The 21,496-nt window shown below is 40.4% G+C and overlaps 1 protein-coding gene across 2 annotated transcripts; it reads right to left on the bottom strand.

Moving 5' to 3' along the window:
* Window positions 1–828: 828 nt before the first annotated feature.
* Window positions 829–19,693, bottom strand: rtn2a (reticulon 2a). Of its 2 annotated transcripts, XM_066678161.1 has the most exons (10): window positions 19,601–19,693; window positions 16,075–16,128; window positions 14,402–14,899; window positions 13,180–13,365; window positions 7,656–7,863; window positions 7,392–7,530; window positions 4,789–4,858; window positions 3,843–3,889; window positions 3,671–3,729; window positions 829–3,589 (listed from the first exon to the last, which is right to left on the bottom strand). In XM_066678161.1, the coding sequence occupies exons 1-10, from the start codon at window positions 19,629–19,631 to the stop codon at window positions 3,514–3,516; spliced, it is 1,368 nt and encodes a 455-aa protein (XP_066534258.1). In that variant the 5' UTR covers window positions 19,632–19,693; the 3' UTR covers window positions 829–3,513. The 2 variants fall into 2 exon arrangements, with proteins under 2 accessions (XP_066534258.1, XP_066534259.1); XM_066678162.1 differs by lacking the exons at window positions 13,180–13,365; window positions 14,402–14,899; window positions 16,075–16,128; window positions 19,601–19,693 and adding an exon at window positions 11,654–11,772.
* Window positions 19,694–21,496: the final 1,803 nt, after the last annotated feature.

Here is a 21,496-nt window from a genome sequence, read left to right as displayed (position 1 = left end):
TACAGTGTATTAAAGGTGTTTCTCCCTTAAAATGACAGCTTCTAAATGATTGTGATGTTCCACAGAGCTGTAATAGAGTGAATGTGGCTTCTGTGGCTGCTACGCCAGGTCCTATGCTGGTTTACTGCACTAAGCAACTTCTGAATTATGGCTAACTTTAGCCAGATTAGCTCACTTCCTCATTTTAGACATCGATTCTGGTAATAAGTGCTTTTTTGCCAGTTGCTGTGAGGATTACAGTGCAATGAGCTGGATCAAACTATCAAATAATACACACCAGACTGAAACTGTAACAACATGGTGAACTCTCCTCTTGGTTTCATACAGAGCTCTGCCAGCCTTTTCCTTCAGGGCATTCACTGCTGGACTGAACCTGTCTGACACAGTGATTGTGAGCCTGAGGTAATGTTACCTGTTTTCCTGAACTCTGGACTTTTTGTGGCACACCAACATATGCATCTTTTTTTTTTAGGTTTACTCCAGATCCCAGTTTTGTCATCTCTCTCTCTCTCTCTCTCTGAACACTCTGTCTCCCTCTGGTGGTCCACATTATCAATAAAGGATACTCCAACAGTGTTGGTCCACAAGGACATTAGATTTGGCCTCTCAGAAAGTTACCCACCATAATAGCCCACCATATATAATATAAAAAGATTGGGTGCCTCTGATCTAACCTCTTCCACAGGCCCTACTCCACTTTAACTGGTAACAATATAATTTAATATATTTAACAGTGTGTTGTGCAGCATACAGAAAAAGACATAACTTGATTAAATTTAATTTGCAGTATTTATTTCCAACTTATTGCAAGATTCAAGATTTGTCTTTGCTTGCTAAAAATACAAAAAAGGGTAATGGGCTCATAGGCGTATGGGGGAGATAAAGAGTGGGTGCCAGTAAAATCAACAGTGTTAACCCCTGTAGTTTACATCAGAATAATCTGAGTGTTTTCAGTGTAGCGGGAGGCGTAACACTGGTGGTTTTGCTGTGCAGGGAGGTGAAATACAGTACTATAGCATTTCTTTTTCTTCTTACTCAAGTCTAGTTTAGGTTTACAATTTTTATTGGGAAGGGGAAAATGAAGGCATTGAAGAAGCAGCACAAAATGGTGGATCATCTTTGGGCACAGCAGGACACCACAGTACCACTCAAATTTACATTTCCGTACCTTAACAACAAACTAAACCAGATTTACACAGGTCTTCAAATTAGCTACAGTGAAAGACATCAGCGTCTGCAGGAAACTGTCCAAATGCCTCCAAAGAGCAAACTGTTGCAGGGGGGTAAAAACCTCATATACATTTCAGGAGAAGGCAAGAATCTTTTTAACTGTCAGTGGGAGTTAATGGACCAGGTGTATTTTTATATTGGAGCTCTCAGTTCGCCCAGTCCTCGTTGACTTATTAACACAATTTAAATGGCCACTTGTGTTTTCATATTACGTCAAAAATGAGAATAAATAAATGAAAAAAAAATACAAGAAGAAGTAGCAAGGTTGTGTTGTAAATATATAAATTTTAACAGTGTGATGGTCAGATTCACAGCTGTTTACAACTCTACGGAGAAATTATTTGGATAATATCAGCTGCACACCATCCTTTTGTCCTAACAAGTGAAGCTCGGGGCTCACACACCACACAGGACAGAAAAACAATTAAAGCAAGCAGCAGGGATGGGGCCCTTGCCCAGGGTGAATCTATCTGATCAATACTGGCAGTAAATCTTTAGGAACCGCTTAATGGATTTGGTGATATTTGCTAAGGCATGAACTGTTAGGGCAGTTCCTTTTATGTACATGGTCAGGAGTGTATTTAGGGTCAGTGGTGACTCCAGTACAACACAGAAGAGTTTCTAAATCAGATCTGGTGCTGAATGCCTTTTGACTGCAGCAACAACTCAGTTTTCATACAGACGTTACAATGACCAGTTACCAGCACATCTTTAGTAGAATGAAAAAGTGGGTTTAACAGAATGACATTCTGACAGGAATTTAGCAGAACGACCACCATTCGACTCCTGAATCTATCTTTATTAAGGGCACATCAGAAGAAGTAGAAGTGCATTAAATACAGTTATTATCTTTCCTTAAACACTGTGGATCCTCTCTGGCATCATCTGTTATTACAGACCCTTGCCTTTAATGATACTGCATCATATGAGACACAATATAAATACATCGTATGTCCAAATGTTTGTAGACATTCTGCTACTTTAAGGTAATCAATCACAGGTGATCAATAAACAGAAAGAAACGGAACACTACCCCCCTGGAGCAGATGAACCTGAACTTAGTCAGCATGCTCAATGCCAAGTATCAGCTAGAAGGGTGTAAACCTCCCGAGCACTGGGAAAGGGAACACGTCGAAATATGTTCTCTACAGCTATGGAACACTACCCAATACCTTTGGGATGACGTGGAGTGGACTATCCTTGCAGTGAGTACCTGTTTAACAGAACTCTGTAATATTCTAGAGCATGGCTCCTATAAAATCCTCAGGGAAAGGCATCAACATCTAGGATAAAGTATTCCCACAAAGGTAGAGGCTGGTCAAACTGTACCAAAGAGGGACAAACTCCTATTGTTACCAGGGAACAGTGTATGTTCACTGGCTGAATTTGGACAGTAAATATAATGTGGCTACATTAATGGCAGTCAAGTCATAATCCCAGAAATGTAATTATGCAGAAACCTAGAGACATTGGTAGAGTGTGAGAATTGCACTGAGGTGTGCAGGATGTTTATTATATTTTTTTGTGGATAGTGTTTATTGAAACTATTTTAAAAATAATCTATTGATATTTTAGATTATATTGACACTCTGTTAAGAACCTGAACCCAGAGGATAGGGCTCTCACTAGGAATTGCATGGTCATATGATATGGTTCTCATAACGTGATTGACCTCAATAATCATCACTCTCATAGGGATTGTGTCAGATCTCATGTTGGGAACGAGATAATAAAAATACCAAGGGAGGAGGGGTCAAAAAGGCCAAAAGAAAACAAGGGAAAAACAAAATGATGCTGCAGTTTTAATAGCTCCCACATACTGAAACAGGATGAAGCTGTATGTCCATGCCGAATCACACTCACACACACACACACATCTCTTTAAAACTGTCACAGGTGAAAGATTTGACGGCACGTTGTGGTCCTGGGCTTCTTGTTTGGGCTCATCTTTAGTGCCATTTCAAAGTGCACCACTCTCCACATGTTCAAGGCTCGATGGTTCGATGACATCGTTAGTTTCTTCTTTTTTTCCCAGACACTTTCAAGACTCCACTGATCACTCTAAAGTCTTAGCTGGCCACAGAGGGCCTCTAAATTCCCCACTCACTATTCCACTCTTTCTGTGCATCATTAATTTATCCTTCTCAACTTGCCGTGCTTACACAGTACCTCATTAACCCCTTAATATTCCCAAAGTGGTGCTTCAAACAGTTGATTAAGACATCTGAGTGACAGCCTATTGCTCCGCCCTCGTCCTCCATGTCTCCACTTCACCAGGACACCTCACTGGCTTTGGGGTTTGGCTCCACCTGGGGTGGGGTCAGGAGGTGGACCACCACCTTGGGCCAGTCGAGTCAATCTGTGGGCGAAGAAACGAGCAGTTAGTGTGAGTTAAACCAGACGTGTTTTACATTTATCCAAAAGGGGGCGCCACACTCACATGTCCTTAATGTTGTCAACGTGGGCTTGAATTGCAGCAAGGAGGGTGTCCACTTTCTCCTGAATGAGTGAATATTACAACAGCTGTAAATATTCAGTGGCAACAACCTGAAATTCCTGAATTAATCCAAACTTATTTCCAGCAGGATTACGTGAGAAGCTGAGAGTGTTACCTGGTGCCGGATGTAGAAGAGGGGGACAGAAAATACAGCAATCACACCTGTGGAGGAAATACATAATTAACAATCCATTCTACACTGATTACAGCTATAAACCTGACCACTGATGTTCACTATTCACTGTGTATTCTTCAGTTACATGAAGTGATGCCTCAAGCAATCATTTATGATTTGTCACTCCGATCTAAAAACATATTTATCATATGGTTTAGGGTGTTGAGAATCCTCCATCAGGTTAAAATCACTGTACTAGTGTCAAACCTGAGTAAACCAATGGAAATGTTTCAAAATTCTCTTCTACAGTCAGCACTGTGGAGATACAAGGTTTGTTTTGACCGTGATGCATTTTATTTGAAGCTTGTTGCAGTCTTTCTCTTTCCTTATCAAGATTTCCGAGAGAGAGAAAAAAGCTCACCACTGCAGGTGAACAGGGTAGGGATCAGTGAAGATAAAAGCATTAGCTGCATATTCAGCAAGTACTGATTCAGTTAGAATTAGACTCACTGTATTGGCCATGGTGCTTACACACAGCGGAATTTGTTCTCCACTTTTAACCCAATCTGTGCAGTGAAACACACATTTACACATTAGTGAACACTAGGGGGCAGTGACCAGAATGGTCCAGCCCTAGCCACGGTGCCCGAGGAGCAGTTGGGGATTAGGCGCCTTCCTTAAGGGCACTTCCTTCACCACCAGCCCACGGCTGCCCAAAATGAATGGACTTCTTATAAGTGGATTAGGATATTCTTTGAAACAATATTTACATCTGTTATTCTGATGACACGAGATGAGTTTTAAGGTGTTTAATCCATGACTGAAGGGGGATTTTAATGAAATGAGTATTTCTAAAATAGACTATATAAATCGCAAGCATATTAAAATAAAACACAGTTATCACCAAAAGTGCACTCTACTTAAATAAGTTTCGAATGGTTCGTACCGATAATGAGCAGAGTAAGGCCATTGCAGAGGGCTCCCAGATATGTCACCAGATACATCAGCAGCAGAAACTACAAACAGAGGAGGAAGTCGTTAATGTCACACATTAAACACTGGCCATTCAGAGTTACAGTCAACGGACATATTTTCTGACCCCTTTTCACACGGCCTTTAGTACTGTGCTAAGGGAGTGGTGTTTTCTAAAACCTGACAAGCTTGTCATTAAGGTTTATCCGAATATCAGCCCGTGTGCTTATTCCAGTGCCCCCTGTTTGAAACTAGAGACCCCTGCACTGACAGAATGAGAGCTCTCTTAACCCCTGCACTTCTGAGGAGCAAATGTGTAGCCCATCTTACATACCACACAGGTCAAAATGTAACGGCAGGCCTCAGCTCCTCATAAATAGGCTTCTGCATCTCACTGGAAGCAGCAGAGAGAGGGTACGGAGCTTCACACAAGAAGCACGGAAAGCGTTGTGAAAGTTCTTCCAAATTTTAATTTAAACTGAGACTTTCAAGTGAGACTTTTAAATTATTTTTGTTTATATTCATATAACTGGAGTTACAATGTCACAATGCAGCTTCATAGAAATGTGGGTCCTAACATGAGGAAATAACCTTGACTCCAGTGGGGATCCCACTCCTGCGAAGGTCGACATCAAACAGCAAAACAATAACACAACAAGAGTAATATCTGTAAAGAATTAAAGACCGAGAATGAAAATTCGGTTGTGATTAATAACAGTGTGTCTATGGAGATCCAGTGAAAAATCAGTAGCAGCTAGAATCCAATCAGAGTGAAAACGAAACACAAATCCATTAAAAGCAACGATTAATTTTAAAAGCCCGTTAACCTCTGAATGAGCAGTTTATCCCTTATTTAATTTCACCCAGTCAGCTCTTTATAAACTTTATATTGCGAACAAATGTGTTCTCAAAAGTAGAAAAATATTATCATTACAATGTAAATAGCCTTGTTAGGGGGACAACGTCAGAAGTGCAGGTTCAATCAACATCAAAAGACAATCCAAATTTAATAAAAATATAGTTAATACTCATTTAATGAGTTATTAAGAATTCTGTGCTTGTATTTTAGAAGTAAAATACCATTAATCCCTCACACAAAATATGTAATAACCATAGCATTATCCTCTCGGCATGGCAATAATCAAGTGTGGACATTTAAGATGTAGTGTTCATGTACATTACACTGTCTCAGCATACTGCAGTCAAACTGTGCGTCTAGCCTTACATGGAAGAGCCAAGGCCAGAAATATAATCAGAGAAACCTCATACTCAGTCATCTATGTTTACACAGTATAGAGCACAATGTAGAGGTCAGAGTACAGTCTTCGCAGGGTTAATGGCAGGGGAAAGGACAGAGGAAATATATGTAGGACAGGAGCAGAACATAAACATGAATATAGGGTATTTCCTCTGCTTAGGTTTCAATTTGTAGATTTGTAAATTTGAAGCTGGAGGGCAGCAGAAATACATATCTGAAATAATGAGAAAGCCTGAGCAGAGTGTGGCTCTGCTCTTGTAGATGTCTAACCAAGAGCAACAGAAAGAAGCAGGGTACCAGAGTACCTAATGAGCATAAACACAGAGGGGTGAACCATGGCTGCTGATGGAGGGGGCCTTTCTTCATCAAAATGAAGCAAATGTCAGAAGAAAGGAACTTCTGAAGAAAGTAGAAAAAGCTGCTGCGGTGAGAGATGTAGCAGTGAAGGAATCGTTAGGCAACAGATGTGGTAAAAACAGACATTGTTTTTCTAGTGACAGCAGCATTTCTGATGTAAATTAGCATGTGGCATTTGTGTCATTGTAATGGGGCAATTTAGAACTAGTGGTTTTACTTCAGTTTTTCTGTAAATCTAAGCTTGGTTTTAGCCCTTTAACTTCAAGATTGGCTCTGATTTCAGCTTGGCCTTTGGTTCATGTGTGAGCTGTTGGACAATTTCAGACTTAGCAGTCACTTTGGTTGCATGGACTGCAATTTGAGCAGTGTCATGAATTGATTTCTTCAAGTCACATGGATAACACACACACATACACACATGCACACGCACTCAGAGACGAAGAGTGTGAGAGAGACACAGAGAGAGACACACACACACAGACAGAGTGAGAGAAAGAGACGGGGAGATTAAGATAACCAGTGCCAGAGATTTATATACTGGTATTGTTTGAATGTCTGTACTGTACCTCCTGGTTTTAGATCTGTACTCAGACTATGAATGCTACTGTAGCTTAGTACTTGGGCTGTCAGCCTGTTATTTTGTATTTAACCTGTCAACATCAATATGAATGAACCTGTTAATTTTTCACAGAATGAAATTATAGTGAAAGTGAAGATAAGCTAAGATCAATTCTAAAACACAGTATAAATCTGTGCGAAGAGAACAATGTCATTAAAGAATCACTTTTGGTTTCTTAAAGCTCTGTTGAGTTCAGCTGAGTTTATTAAAGAACCATCCTTTAAAAGATACTTTAGAGAACCAAAAGTGATCCCCTATGGCATCTCTGTCACTTTTATGAGAGGGAGAGAAAACAACTAAATCTTTAATAACCCCTGCTAAGCCTTTCTTTCATTAGATTCACCTTGAGAGACTCAAACAGGCTTCCCACAAATACTAGGCGCTTCAGTGTGTCCAGAGCAGAGCAGATCAGGATAATAGCTCTCTGCATGCAATGGTCAGCTTGTTCACCAACCAGACCAATGTCCATGTCCAGGTATGACCTGTAGGGTATAATGGTAAAAGCAGAAAGATTTAAATGAAAATGTAATGTGTCAACAATTACAAGTGGTATTTGTCGTTACCACAGGTTTAACAGAGAAGAGACAAGACGAGACACTGTGCTCACTTGAAGGGGTGTACTCCATCTCTGAGCTGCAAGGCATGAAGGACAACGCAGTAGATCCGTACAGAGATGGTGAAGCACATGATTGCTAGTGAGAGAGTGGAGATCACAGTGATGATGTTGAGCTGGAAGAGAGAAAGAAGGCCCACCACCAGCCCAGTTAACACCATGCCTGTCCGCTCTGTGTCCTTCCAGTAGATCAGGTCCATTACTACAGAGACACAGAATATCTCAATAAGCATCACAATCAATTTGTTTCAGAAATATGTTACACAAACAAGGAAACAGATTATGTGTATTACGTACATGAGGATGATTCACAGGATTAAAAATGATATGTGAGAAGGATTTGAGCTGCATAAAAATATTGTTTACAGTGTGGTATGTACAGTATATTGCTCTGTGAAAGATTCATTGTAATAGAGTGGGGTTTATAGGTATTTGTACATTGTGCTATGTGCAGAAATGCATTAGTGGGGCAGCAATCCAGAAGCTGAAGTCTTCAGAAACTATTCAACTATCATAAAGTAACAGGTTCCTTATAAAACTACAATCCACAGCCTGAAACTAGGACCAGCGTTCCTCACTGACTGCTATCACACTGATCCAGTCAGGTAATGTGTACGACTGAAAAGACTGACTGGACCACAGCTGCCTATGAGGGAAGCTACGGGGAGGCCTTTGGACAAGCCTGGGCTAAATTTAGGCTGCATAGGAAGGGAGGGAAACACAACTTTTAACTGTAGCCACTTAAAGCACCTGCTGACAGTCCTCAAACCCAGCATCCAGCCCACTCTCCATGCCCGCCTGTTTTAGAGAGTCATTCAGAATGAAAGCGTAGTGCCATAGTACATTAATAGGTTAAATGAAAAAAGACCAATGGCTTTCTTACTGACATTTGTCCTTCCATTAAATTTATTTAACTGAACCCATGCTCTAAGATAGGAATGTCAGCAAAGTCCCATTCAATCTGATTAAAAACTGTACCACACTGTACTACATTGTTGCTGCTGATTAAAACACGGCAGATTTAAATGAAAACAAAGTCTTTATAGTGAAGTCTTTCCACATGAGGGCCATCTTGGAAACACCACAGGACAGTTATTTTCACTCAGTCTCCTCTCTCATGTCTCTGACAACAAAAAGGCTTGCTATCATGCTGACATTAGCTCAATAAATCAAAACCCCTAACATTATGACCCGTCCAGCTCATATGTAATATTTAACATTAGACATTTGTCTTATTATTAAACTACAATAGATTTCAGCTAATATTCTGTAAAGATTGTCTGACCCAACAACAGCAGAAAAAGAGATCTGTGGGCATGTATAGGTAGGCTGTCTTTCACTATGTGGTAGTATTCTATGTAAAAATATTATTTAAATACCCACTATAGATGTACAACATATGAAAATATCATGAATGGTCTAAGGATGCTCACTAATTTTCTTTGCTTATAAGATTTCACTGAGGGAGAGGCAATATATGGTATACAGCTCATCTATTGAGAATTACCTCAGAGCTAATTCCATTCATGCCTGGCCTTCAGACATGAGTGACAGGGCCCAGCAGCAGGTGGGCTATTTATACTCTGAGCTACTGTAAGACACTGACTTGGCACACACCTGGCTGTTGTCAGAAACAGGTGGTCATGCAGGCTTACTTCATGAGGCTAAGTTTAGTTACACACGCTGAGATAACTCAGCTTTGTTTGGGTACATCTGCACATTAAACCCCAGTTGGGAGCAGCCAAAATCACGTCTGAGCTCTCCCAGGATTAGTGCAAGACCAAGGCACACAAACATGTAAAAAAAAATCCTGTTTGCCAGCTTTCTGGTTGCAGATATTCCTGGTTTTAAAACAAAGATCATTCTCGCTGGAGAATTATTAATCAATTAGGCAATCATAGAACTCGAATCTGAAATATTTTAATTCCAGGTGAATGAGAATAAATTTTTAAGGACCGTTTTCTCAAGAGGATAAAGAGAAATCAAAACATGAATCAAACTCTAGATATACTTCCAGCAAATTTCAGAAATGCTTGACAAAACAGACAGCCTAATCATGCTTCAGAGCAAGCAGTGATGAGATTTTTTTCAAGGCAGCCTAAAATTAGCATTAGCATTCCTGTCTATGCAGGGATTTAAACCATAATCTCCAGGCTATGAAAGTGTAACATTACCCACTTATTACTAAGAGTTGATTTGTAATAACTCCAGCAATATGTAGGAGCTCCACAGAGGATTTTATAACCTCTGGTTCTTTCTTCTTTTCAAGTTATTAGCACCTGTTAATGCAGACATTAGCATTGCCTGCTGCTTGAACAGCATTTACTTAAATGTACTTAAAGAGATGCTTTTTTGGAGGGTCCTTTGATGTGGTAATTCCTGAGCTGTGGAATTGCAAGAAGGTTGTAATCATGAGGTGAAATCTCCATCTGTGATGCTACTTCATCAGTAGAGACGCCAAGAGCGATGAAGCTTGTGGAACTTGAGCCAACACACTGGCTCTATTCTGGGGGTGATGCTGAGATTAGCCTCACTGAGCTGAACTGAAACAGAGCTTGATATATGGCTATGTTGCACATTAATCGTACACATGGACCAGTGCAACCTGGAGAACGACAGACCCTCCTTTAGGTCTGTTTGCACATACCTGATTAAGCTAACTATACTGTGCTGGGGGATACTGTAATTATGATTGGATTCCTCCTAAAAGTACACAGTTTGATCTTGTGAGACATCAGTCAACAACAACCACACACCTAGTAGATTTAGAATCTAATGTGTTATCTATGTGCTGTTTTGTAATGATGAAGATGGCAATGGGATGAAAATGAAGATAATAAAAAAAATGATGATGATGAAGACAAAATTCATGGAACGCAGCACCATTAATCACAACAGCATCCAGATACAGACCTTGGAAACATCTTGTTAAGTGTATGTAAGGCACACAGAGTGAAATTCATAAGTCTGAGTCTATCAAGTGACAAGGATAACCTACTTCTTACCAAGCAGGCTGTCTTGTTGATCCAGCTAATTTAAGTTTAGTTTAGATTCAGTATAACCCTGGACTCTTGTGGCAGGGATTGTCATGGAAACTTATTTTATAAACCTAATTAAGTTTTAAGTTCTTACAGACAGATTAAGTTCAGGATTACAGACCACAAACAGCCATTGAAACAGTTAGAACAGAGCTTCTGGTGAATCAGTGCCCCACAAACATCTGCTGGAGGTGTAACTTCAGGTCGTTTGCAGCAGGTCAGTAGCTGATTAACTGTTGTGTAAAATGTGTACTGCACAGAATGAAAGCAGAGCATTCCACAGCAGCACTTAAGCTATGTCTTTATGATATTTGGAACAGACAGTCATCCGTCACAAGAGAAACAAAAACTCATAAAAAATATATATAGTAGTTATTATTAAAATGCAAGTATCTGCAGGTTTTCCTGTACAAACTAATGTAAAATCAAACTTAGCAGACAGGTTATTAAAGGACACTACATTGCTTCCAAGTACACTAAATAAAGCTGCACATAAAACTAGCTGGATGAAAGAAATGGCAGGAAATACCACCGTGGGCATAAACAGAGCTTAACACCTCTGACCACACCCACCAGGCCCACACACTATAGAGGAAACTTACTCAGGAATGTCTTTGATATTTTGAATGAGTTCAAATGAACATAATTTTTTGTGAAAAAAGCAGCCAGCGCCTGCATTAACCAGAAGCAAACCAACAGCAAAACTCAACAAAACCAAGACCACAACTCAAAGAAACCAGCACCAGAACCCAGTCTCGGTCAAAACCAATAAACCCACTAACCGTCCACCCAAAGTCCAATACGTCCTGCTTCAGCAGAAGCAAAGCTGCTCAAGGGCTTGAGCTTCCAGGCTTTCACTGCATTTCAAATACCACTCATCTCAAGTTTCCCTCAGCAGAAACAATGCCACGGAGGGGGCTCAGCTTTTCCTTCACATGTTTTCCTGCTCCTCACCTTTACTGGCCATCCTGCTAGCCTCTGGAGGGTGTTCCTCTCACGCCTGTCTCTGTCCCCTGCTCTTCCACTGGACCCTGCAGCTGTTTTTGTCCTGAGCTGTCAGCAGCCCCCTGGCCCACCAGCCAAAAATAACGCTGATCAATCCGCCCCCAACAAAGAAGACAGAGGCCGTCCCAAATGGACACAAGAGGGGGACATAGAGACATGCTTAGTACACTGCATATCAGACAGTTACCCTCATTGTCATCTTTTGAAATTGGAACAGAAAAATATGCACGAAGCTTTTGCTGTTATACAACAAAGAAACAACCCACAAGTGGCCATTACTCTGGATTTATTACGGATAAGGGGTGGTTATAAGCACTTGGTGAAGCAAAGTGATAGAAAGCTCTTTAACGGTGCAGTTGTCAAAGTGCTGATCCTATCATCGGGAGTTTTCTGTTCGAGCCTCAACAATGCCTCAGACATCTTATGCCAGGAGTCCCAGACCACACAACTGCTCTGGATGAGTGTCTGTTAGCTGATGTGACAGATCTGGGTTGTCTGCTTTCTCCTTCTGTGACGCTAATCTCTCCAGTGTCATTGAGTGTGCAGCAGTTTGAAAAGAAGTGCTGGGTTGGCCTCATGTCTCAGAGGAAGAACATGCTTGTAGCTGGCGGCACTGTGCGGACTGGGGAACCTCACTGAAGCATGGCTTTGACAAAAACAAATTATTGGGGAGAAAATATATATAAAAAAGAACACCAAAAAAAAGAGTGATAGAATGATATGATATTGATTGTCAATCACTGCTTAGGAAGGATTATTCTTCTTATTCTTCTTATTATTAGGCTTTTCCAAATTCTTGCCAATGTTTCCACTGAATGTGTATTTTTTGAGAACACTCCCAGAAAAAACAAAAAACAAAACAAAAAACAGCAAATCAGCTAGAGTCCTAGAATAATCCAGGATCTTGATACTGAAGGCAACTAGTGTATAACATAAGAGAAGTGAGTGCAGCACCTAAATTGAGAACAACTTTAATAACAAAACACAAACAAGATCTTTCATAGGAAGCCTATATCATCTGTGACTGAAGCAACCGCATGGTTATATATTAATCTCCAACAGGAAAAGATGGAGCCTTTATCATGATGAAGCAGTTAATCCTCTGTGACTCTAGCTTTCATCGGTATATACACAGCTTTCATATATGTACGCATGCATATAATTAGCCCATCTTTGTGTATAACAGCAGACACACAAACAGGGAGCCCACTTAGCACAATTAGACCATTACACTGGGATTCCCTAGGGATTGTAACTATGGAGACCGGATGGGAGATACTATGTTAGACCGTGATTTCTTCCAGCTGGAGGGAAGACTTGTAGAGATTGTCTGTTTAGCACGTGGAGGCTTGGATTTGAGTGTGTTGTGTTCAGTCTGTGTTGAGTCCACACCTTGAGGAATAGTGTATCAAGCACAATCAGTCAAGAGCTATGCACCGTCATGAAAAATTCATACTGGAAAATGGCATGCTGACCTGCTATGTGGATGTGTATCGTCGGCCCTTCTGATAGGTCCAGTGCAGAAATCCATCGTTCGCGGGTCAGCTCTTCCTGAGTGTTTTGACCAATAACAAGAGGTGTTGAGTGTGATGCATCTTCAGTCTGCATGGTGGCTGTGGTTTCCTTGGTGACAAGGGGCTCTGACCCATGGAGCTGTTGAGCTGTGCAGTAAACCAAATACACAGTAAATTTAAAGCACTAAGGGTAGGTAACAATTACGAATGTCCCTATTTTAATATTCAGAAGTACCAAAATACAACATGTCATACTTCTTTTCACACAAGGTCTTATAATCTCACTGGGAATTATAGCTGTTCTGAACTGGCTTTATTTATTATTCCACTAGACTGGTTTATAAATGCCTCTTAACATACATACACCTTGACAAGTGTTGACATTAATGGCTTGGAACAGAAACATTCTTCACTCTCTGGACAAAACCTTGTATCTCCAAAATGGTATCTTTACAGGAAATAAATAAATAAATAAAAAACCAACCCAAAATAGACCATTCCTATTTACCCATATTAACACAATAAAAGCAACATTTTAAAAAGGTGAAAACCCATTAAAACACACCATAATGAAGGCAGACAGTATTAACTGTGTATTTGACTTTGATCAGGAGAGACCTGCCTGCCATGAGGTTGGCTGAGAAAGAGAGTGAGTCAGGCCATGAAGTCATTGCATTAACCCCGTGCTGTCGTATGTGAATCGTATCATGACACAGATAAAAAAAAAAGCACACAGCAGGGTTAACAGTACTCACTCACACAGGCATACATCACCCATCATCCTTTACAGCTGCACTTTCAGAACAAATCAAACATGTAATCTTGAAAGCAGGTACACTAAGGGTGTTTTCACACCTGCACTTTTTAGTCTGGTTAAATCGAATTCTTTGGGCAGGTGTGAACACAGTAAGTGTGCTCACATCTAAGCTAAGATTGCACAATGCACCAGAGGAAAGCAGTAAAAACTGTGGGTCTAAGCATGCACAGAGACACCAAGTAGGACATATCAGTACACACTCTGGATAGGGCACTAGACACGCACACTTTTGGGCACCCAGAAGCCAGTCAAACACAGGGTGGGCACAACCAACTCCTCACAGACTGTGACCTGAGGCCAGCCCAGGACCCTAGAGCCAAACCCTGAAGCTATGAGGCAGTGCCTTAGGAGCATGTATTCACTTACTCTGAGAACTCTCTGTACTGCAGTGCGTCTGGCTGCCTGAGATTTCCTCCTTTTCTTCGGTTGTCCCTGTGTCTTTATCAAGAGTGTCCTCTGTGACTTGTCCGAGGGGCTCTAGAGTCCTGTGTATGTTCTCGGCTGGTTCAAGAAGACCCCCGGTTTGTCCTGCTTCCAGGTCTCCTCCCTCACCGAGGAAGGCATGAGGGTCCCACTCCACAGTGGGGGAGTCTGGAGGTAAGAGAGTCTCCACAGTGTCCACTCTGTGCAGTGACCCTCGCCTCCCCCTGCCTCCAGTCCTGCGTCGGCCAGAGTCTCTGCGGGTTGATCCCTCGCCTTCTGTGAAGGTGATGTAAGAGAAAGTGAGCTCAAAGGAGTTCTGACGAGGGGTCCCCCAAACAGAGGGGCTGCTAAGTCCACCGTCATCATCCTCAGGGCCCTCTTCATCTTCAGACCACTCCCTGGCTGTGATCAGCTCCGGAAAGTCGGATTCCTCATTACCACCTTAAACAAAATGCATGGATTTAGACGACAGTCATGTCTTAACTGTTAATAGCTGTTACAGACATGTATTCAGTGTAACCCCTCCACTCGTAGAGGGGGCAGATCAGAATTAGAGAGTCTGTAGTGATAGAGAGCTCAACCACAGCTGCAATGGCACATAATGTACATGTTTAAGTTTTTAACATTATAGATATTGAAAGCCATGTACTGTTGTAAAGCAGTTAGTCCCCAGACCTTCAGATGCACACACACAAAGCCTGACATGAAATGGGATGCTCTACAGTAGCACCTGAGCCTAAGGTCACCATGCTCAATGCAATAAATCGAGCCGTTTAGGTTTGTAACACTATCAGTCTGTGTTTACTTTCATGCAGTTTGCTCTATCTTGAATTTTAAGTCAGTGTTACTCCTCTATGGAGCTGGAACAGATTAATATCCTCATCTCGGTTCACGCTTTTCAACATTTGGAGGTCTAATCATTGTCTAAAAACCTCCAGCTATTTCTCTGCTGTGAGCAGTGAAAGCCTAGCATAGCAGACCAACGCACTTTGTTTTTTTTACCATTTACAGATTCAGGGGCTTCCTAAACACATTAGACCGGTTTCTAGCTCACAAACAAATAGTGAGGAATTTTATAGAAAGTGTTTTTTTTTTAATTAAAATAATGGACGTCCGCTAACACCCTTCATCTTAGAAAAATCTCAAGGGTCCACAGACTCAATTTAGTAATACGCTGAACCGTGACCGTCTACTGGTATTGGAGTAGGAGGAAGAGGACTCTTGAACATGAACCTGTTGTGTACATAAATTTCTCATGCATTTAACAAATAATCTTAGGCACCACTTTGATATTTGCTCAGAGCATAGATGATGAAGAGCATTCAGATCAAAGCGAATATGTTCATGCTTTAGGAAAGAGAGGTCTCTGCCACCAAAAAGCACCGGCGAGAAGAACACACACAAGAATTGTTTCAATGGTGGTGTGAATAAATGAAGCTCAAACAATGAATTTAAACTTGGAAACCTTCCTGCCTTTGGAAGTTATCACACAATACTCATGGATATATCAGAACTTACAACTACAACTATACAAACACTTGGGAATGTAGAACTGTATCAGTATGTTGGTATATGTTCTAAATGTACAACTCTAGGACAAATAAATCCTTCCTTACCATCTGTACATGGAGGAGTGGAGTCAGGTGTTGATGAGACAGAGCCAAACTCCTCTGAAACAAAAACAGTAAAAAGTTTTCACAGCCAGCCCACTAGCAGGATCACACAATATACTACTTCATCTCTGGATAAGTCTGGCAAAAGCTCGGGCATTGAGCCAGTTCACATCCATTTGAATATGAAATTGGACCATGAGGGAGAGCTGAAAAAAAAAATTCTCTGAAATTTAAATGGTGTGGAGGTGCCTCACACAGACAATGAATGATTCTCAGATGTAGCACACAGTCAATGATGCATGAGAATAATACACTCAAAATATGATATATGATAATATAAATGAACCAATGGCCATGGGCTTATTTTACTAAATACATAGGAACTGTGATTAATTACTGTCCATTGTAATAAGCTGTATTTCTGAATCTATTACAGTATACAGTACGCCACAGAGTACTGGGTAAAATTGTAGGTTCCATAGTTTAATATATAAATGTGCACATTCTCTATAATCTCCATAGGAACACATGAAATGTAAATGGATGCTCTGGTTTAGCTGCAGATATGATGAATGGCACTTAGCCCAGTGTCAATCTGTGGCCAGAATGGCAAAAAAGCAAGGCTCAGCCAGAACTTCAGTAACTCTAAATCAGCTCTGCTATGTGATAGCTGGGTTTGTTTGCATTTGTGCCAATGATGTACAAGAAACAAATACAATTACATCCCAAATCAGAGGCTTTATACAGTTTGCGTGCCTTAGGTTTCTGTATAGTGCTATTTGAAGTATACAGTGTGTATTCACAGGCTGTTTTCTACAGATGTCATAAAGGATTCAGGGACAAGTTTGGAGATGGAAGTAAATACAAAAAGGCTCTTTAATAAACAGAATGATAACCAATCAAGAAACACGCAGGAATAGTTAACTACAACCAAGTATTTACTAACACAATGGATGTGGTTAGACCTGTTTAGGCCCTTGTTAAAATGGTAACGTTTAAATGTTCTTTAACATTTTAATTCTTTCATTTTCAAGAACGGTTCTCTTTGTCTCCATATTAACTGTGTAATGAAACTTGGGTGCACTAGGACCTGGGGAAACTGTTGCTATTACTGCATGTATACTGTAAGTAACTCTCCAGCTTTGGGTTAGGTTTAGGTCAAAGAAATTTGCTGCTATGAGGCAACTGGGACCAGGTAAAAGGGGGCAGACAAAAGACCTGAGATAACAAAGTACAAACAAACCTGAAGGCCAAACCAATAATGAGAATAGTTCTGGTCAGTGTGAGGCCATGTGATAACAGGGTAAACTGTACCTCACTACTGCCTAGCAGATACCAGCTCACTTTGCATATCATTCTGCCATGGCTTGTGGACACTGTACACAGTCCAGAACAAAACGGAAGGCTTATTTGATTATTTAAGGTACAATTCCTCACAAAAATGGCTGCATTTACTGTTGACTGCCTGAAAAAGGAGAGTATTTTGTGTTGACTATCCAGGTTTGATTGGTCCAGCTTTGTCTTGGCCATTGCCATTGCCTGGAAATTGCAATTCACAGAACTTTCATCTACCAGCAGTTACACCTTCAAAGCAGTTAAACCGATCTCACAAATAAACCACCTATGTGATGATATATCGTAAGCCATTTTTTATTTATTTATTTATTTATTATTATTATTTTTTTACAAATTTCAGATGTTTGCAATATACCAATCAAACCAGAGCATTATGATTTGCTCAACACAACACATATAACAAGTGGATTATTCAAATTCAACACAAAATGTGAGTTTTAATGACCACTGCAGTCTCAGAATTATTCAAAGTTGTTAAGAAAAGTGATCATTGGCATGCATAAACCTGGAGAATGATATAAAAAATACTCTATGCAGGTATTCCATCTGTATACATCTACTGTCCCAAAACCACAAGACGATTAATTTGACTCCAATAGGCTCAAAAGCATTTAAATAAGCAACAAACTATTTTGGGATTTTGTTCTGTTTAGCAAAAAAACTAAATGGAAATTTCTCAGGCCTATGGATCAGCATTATATCTGGAGGAGGAGGAATGAAATATACACTAAAAAGATAACCCTGCCTATAATGAAGCACGGCGGTGGCTTGGTAACGCTCTGGGGCTGCTTTGCTTCCTCTGGCACTGGACATATATAGTAAGTGCAGACCAAGATGGATTCAGTCAAATGTCAGAAAATCCCAGGAGAAAACATACCTTCTGTGAGGAAGATGAACAGGACAGGGATCCCAAGCATAAACAAATACTTCTGAGACTGCAGTAGTCATTTAAAGTGGCATTTGTGTTAAATTTGGAGAAAGCACGTGTGGTGGTGAGGTATTTTAATTGTTCTTGTTTGATTTGTTTATTACAAACTGCTGAAAGTTTATACATTTTGCTAATAAACCTAATTTGCATTGGTGGTTTAATACATTTGATTACAAATGTATAGTCACCTAATCAGCCGACTGCAGTTTAGCCCTGGCCATTCACACTGAATTTATGAGGGGTGTTTCAGTATGGATTGCTTCTTGAAAAAGCTCAGCCAGAAGAGATGTTTACATACAACCTTCTTAAAGGCACAGTACTGAAAACGGCCTGTTTAATAAGGGGAAAAGAAATGTTGGGGTAACACTTATACACTCAATAAGGATACATTAATTCACAATAATTAAAACAGTACTTAACCTTACTTAATGGTGATGTAATGTCACAATTAATAATTATGTAATGATAAGAAACAAGAACTAACATTAACTAGCATTCTTTAGGAGTTTATAAAATTCTAAAATAATGATAGTTCTTATTTCTGTCATTATTTAATAATGTACCCTTATTGTAAAGTGTTACAGATATTAGGAACTGGTCCCATAGGTGTGTATTATACCTGGTTTGACTGATAACTCCCAGATTAAAGAGAGAGAGTGGGGCTCATTCATATACAATGTAGAATATGGGTCCTTTTAACTTTCAGCTTTCTTGTTTAAATATACAGTCAAAGTCTTTAGACTTTACATAACATGCACATGAGCCACCTTTCTAATATTTCAATGTTAGGACAAATAACTAAATGTAAAGCAAGGGAACAACAAGCATGGCACATATGAGCCCATCCATAAACATGACTCCTTATTATAATAATTTTGCATTAGAAAACACTGGATCAATACACTACTGAAATCATGCAGATAACACAAACTGATATTTATGCTTATTCTCACTCCTAGACATTGCCTGGATCAAATATGTATCTATTACATGTGCACATGTGCTGGTCAGAGCTGACCATTAGCATTGCAGCATCAGTAGGATGTAGCATCACAAATAAGCAATAAGATAATTTGTTAATATAATCCTATCCATCTTCTGTAGCTAGCGATAATTATACATCAGGGATTGTTATAGAGCTGTACAGCAGAGTACACAGTAGAGAGAGAGAGAGAGAGAGAGAGAGAGAGAGAGAGAGAGAGAGAGAGAGAGAGAGAGAGAGAGGAAACAATGGAATATACTCACTGCAATGAGAGAATCCTAGAACCTGACCCATGCTCCATCAAGGCACTGGTGAACCTGTCCAGTCTGGACACCCCCTTCTCCTCTCTCCCTCCCTCTGACCACTACACTCCTCCACTAAAATGCTCTCTTATGCTTCCCCTACCCCCTCACATTCTCTCGTTCATCCCTACTCCTCTTTCTACCTCTCCTTAGTGCACCTCTCTTTCTCTCTCTCACTCATTCTCACTCTCTCGCTCATTCGCTCGCTGGCTGTACACACCCTCCCTTTCTCTCTCCAGTGTGCCCCTCCCAGTCTGCCTCTCTCTCTCTCTATTTTTCTCCTTCTCTCTCCACCCCTCCCTTTCTCCCTCCGCACTGAGAGACTGCAGGGCTCTAGCAGAGGCAGCGCAGAGAGAGGCCTGAGTCACAGTGCTGATGGGGAAGAGCTTTTCTGTTATCAGCGCATGGTGTGTCCACCCCTGTTGTGTCTCTTTTAATATAAATCAGCCTCCTTCTGCAAAATAAAAGCCTGTTGTTTACAGAAACAGTTCAAGAGTGAAAGGGTCTTCCTGCATGCATGTACACTGGAAGTGCAGGGCTGTTTTCAGGGCTGTTATCTAGCTGCTGAAGCATTAATGTCATGTCAGCGTCCTGCAGAGCCAGCAGCAAACAGTGGTCACATGACATGTCAGCCAAATCATTTCTCTTTCATTATTCACACACATATATGTTAGGGTGTTCTGTTTGGGTCTTTTTTGTCTGCGGTAGTTGCCTGTGTCTCTGTGTGTTCAGAATACTGAGCACTGCTGTATGATTTATTTGAACTGATTTTTATTTTTTTATTTAATTTATCTATCTGTTTTTGCATTGGGTTGTTTGTATTGATACAAGAAGCCTGGAACTCTTTATTAGACAGGGTCACATAAAATATTGCATGAAAAATAAATGACTTTTTCTGTCCAGACCGGCCTAAAAGAGGCATTTTCACTTGCACGAGTAGGAACTGTTAGTTCAGCCGTATTTCACTGAGAGAACTTAAGGTGGCGCTACCACACCGTCTGTTGTTAGTTCAGCCATATTTCACATTCCAGCTCGTGAACTAAATTTGGAACCGTTCGACGCGTTTCCACCGACATGAACAGGTTCGTGAACCAGACAAATTCATTCCCAGCTGGACCCATAGAACTGTAGGTCCTTCAGGGTGAACTGTGGCTGAATAATAGGGAATTAGACAGGAACACTCTCCTTTTGTGTCTGTTTCTGGGGCTGTGTTTGGTGTGACACCATGTGCTCAGCAACATGTACACAGTGTTATATCTCTGAAATATTGTAAAGAGAAGTGGTGAGGCATTATTGTGTGGCATTAGTGTGAATACAACTCATTAAACTTCACGTGCTTTAACCTGTTTCGCTGAATAAATAAGTAATTGTAATTCTAAAAAATCAACAACAATGTGTTCTTGGTCATTGTTTTTGATGTTTATTTTTAAATAAAACGAAGAAGAAAAACACCGATGCCTGTGTTATGTTTTATGAACAAATCTTTGTGCTTGTTTTTTCGATTCTGCATTTATTACCTGCTCCATATTTTCTGTAAAACCCAATCACAGAATAAAAACCACATGGAAACAGACACTGGAATGAAGCACCAAAGCTTCCCCAGACCTTCCAATCACAAGGTTTTTTTTTTTTTTGTTTATTTTGTTTGTTTATTTGTTTTTTGGCACTTCCTGTTTTTGAAATGACAGAAACGCCCCTTTGACAATGGCTGTATGGCTAATGGGGGTCTGGCAAGTTTTTAGTTGCAAACTATCATTTTGCAAGGACTGAAATTTTTTCAGTGTCACTAATTACAAAACTGCAGCTAGATTCCTCCAGGGAACATAATTGTACCATATTCTTTATTAATTGTAGATT

Source organism: Hoplias malabaricus, chromosome 1 (genome assembly GCF_029633855.1).
Source record: "Hoplias malabaricus isolate fHopMal1 chromosome 1, fHopMal1.hap1, whole genome shotgun sequence".
Classification (NCBI taxonomy): Eukaryota; Metazoa; Chordata; class Actinopteri; order Characiformes; family Erythrinidae; genus Hoplias; species Hoplias malabaricus.
The sequence above is the reverse complement of the archived record's forward strand: the minus strand, read 5'-3'. Positions and strand labels throughout refer to the sequence as shown.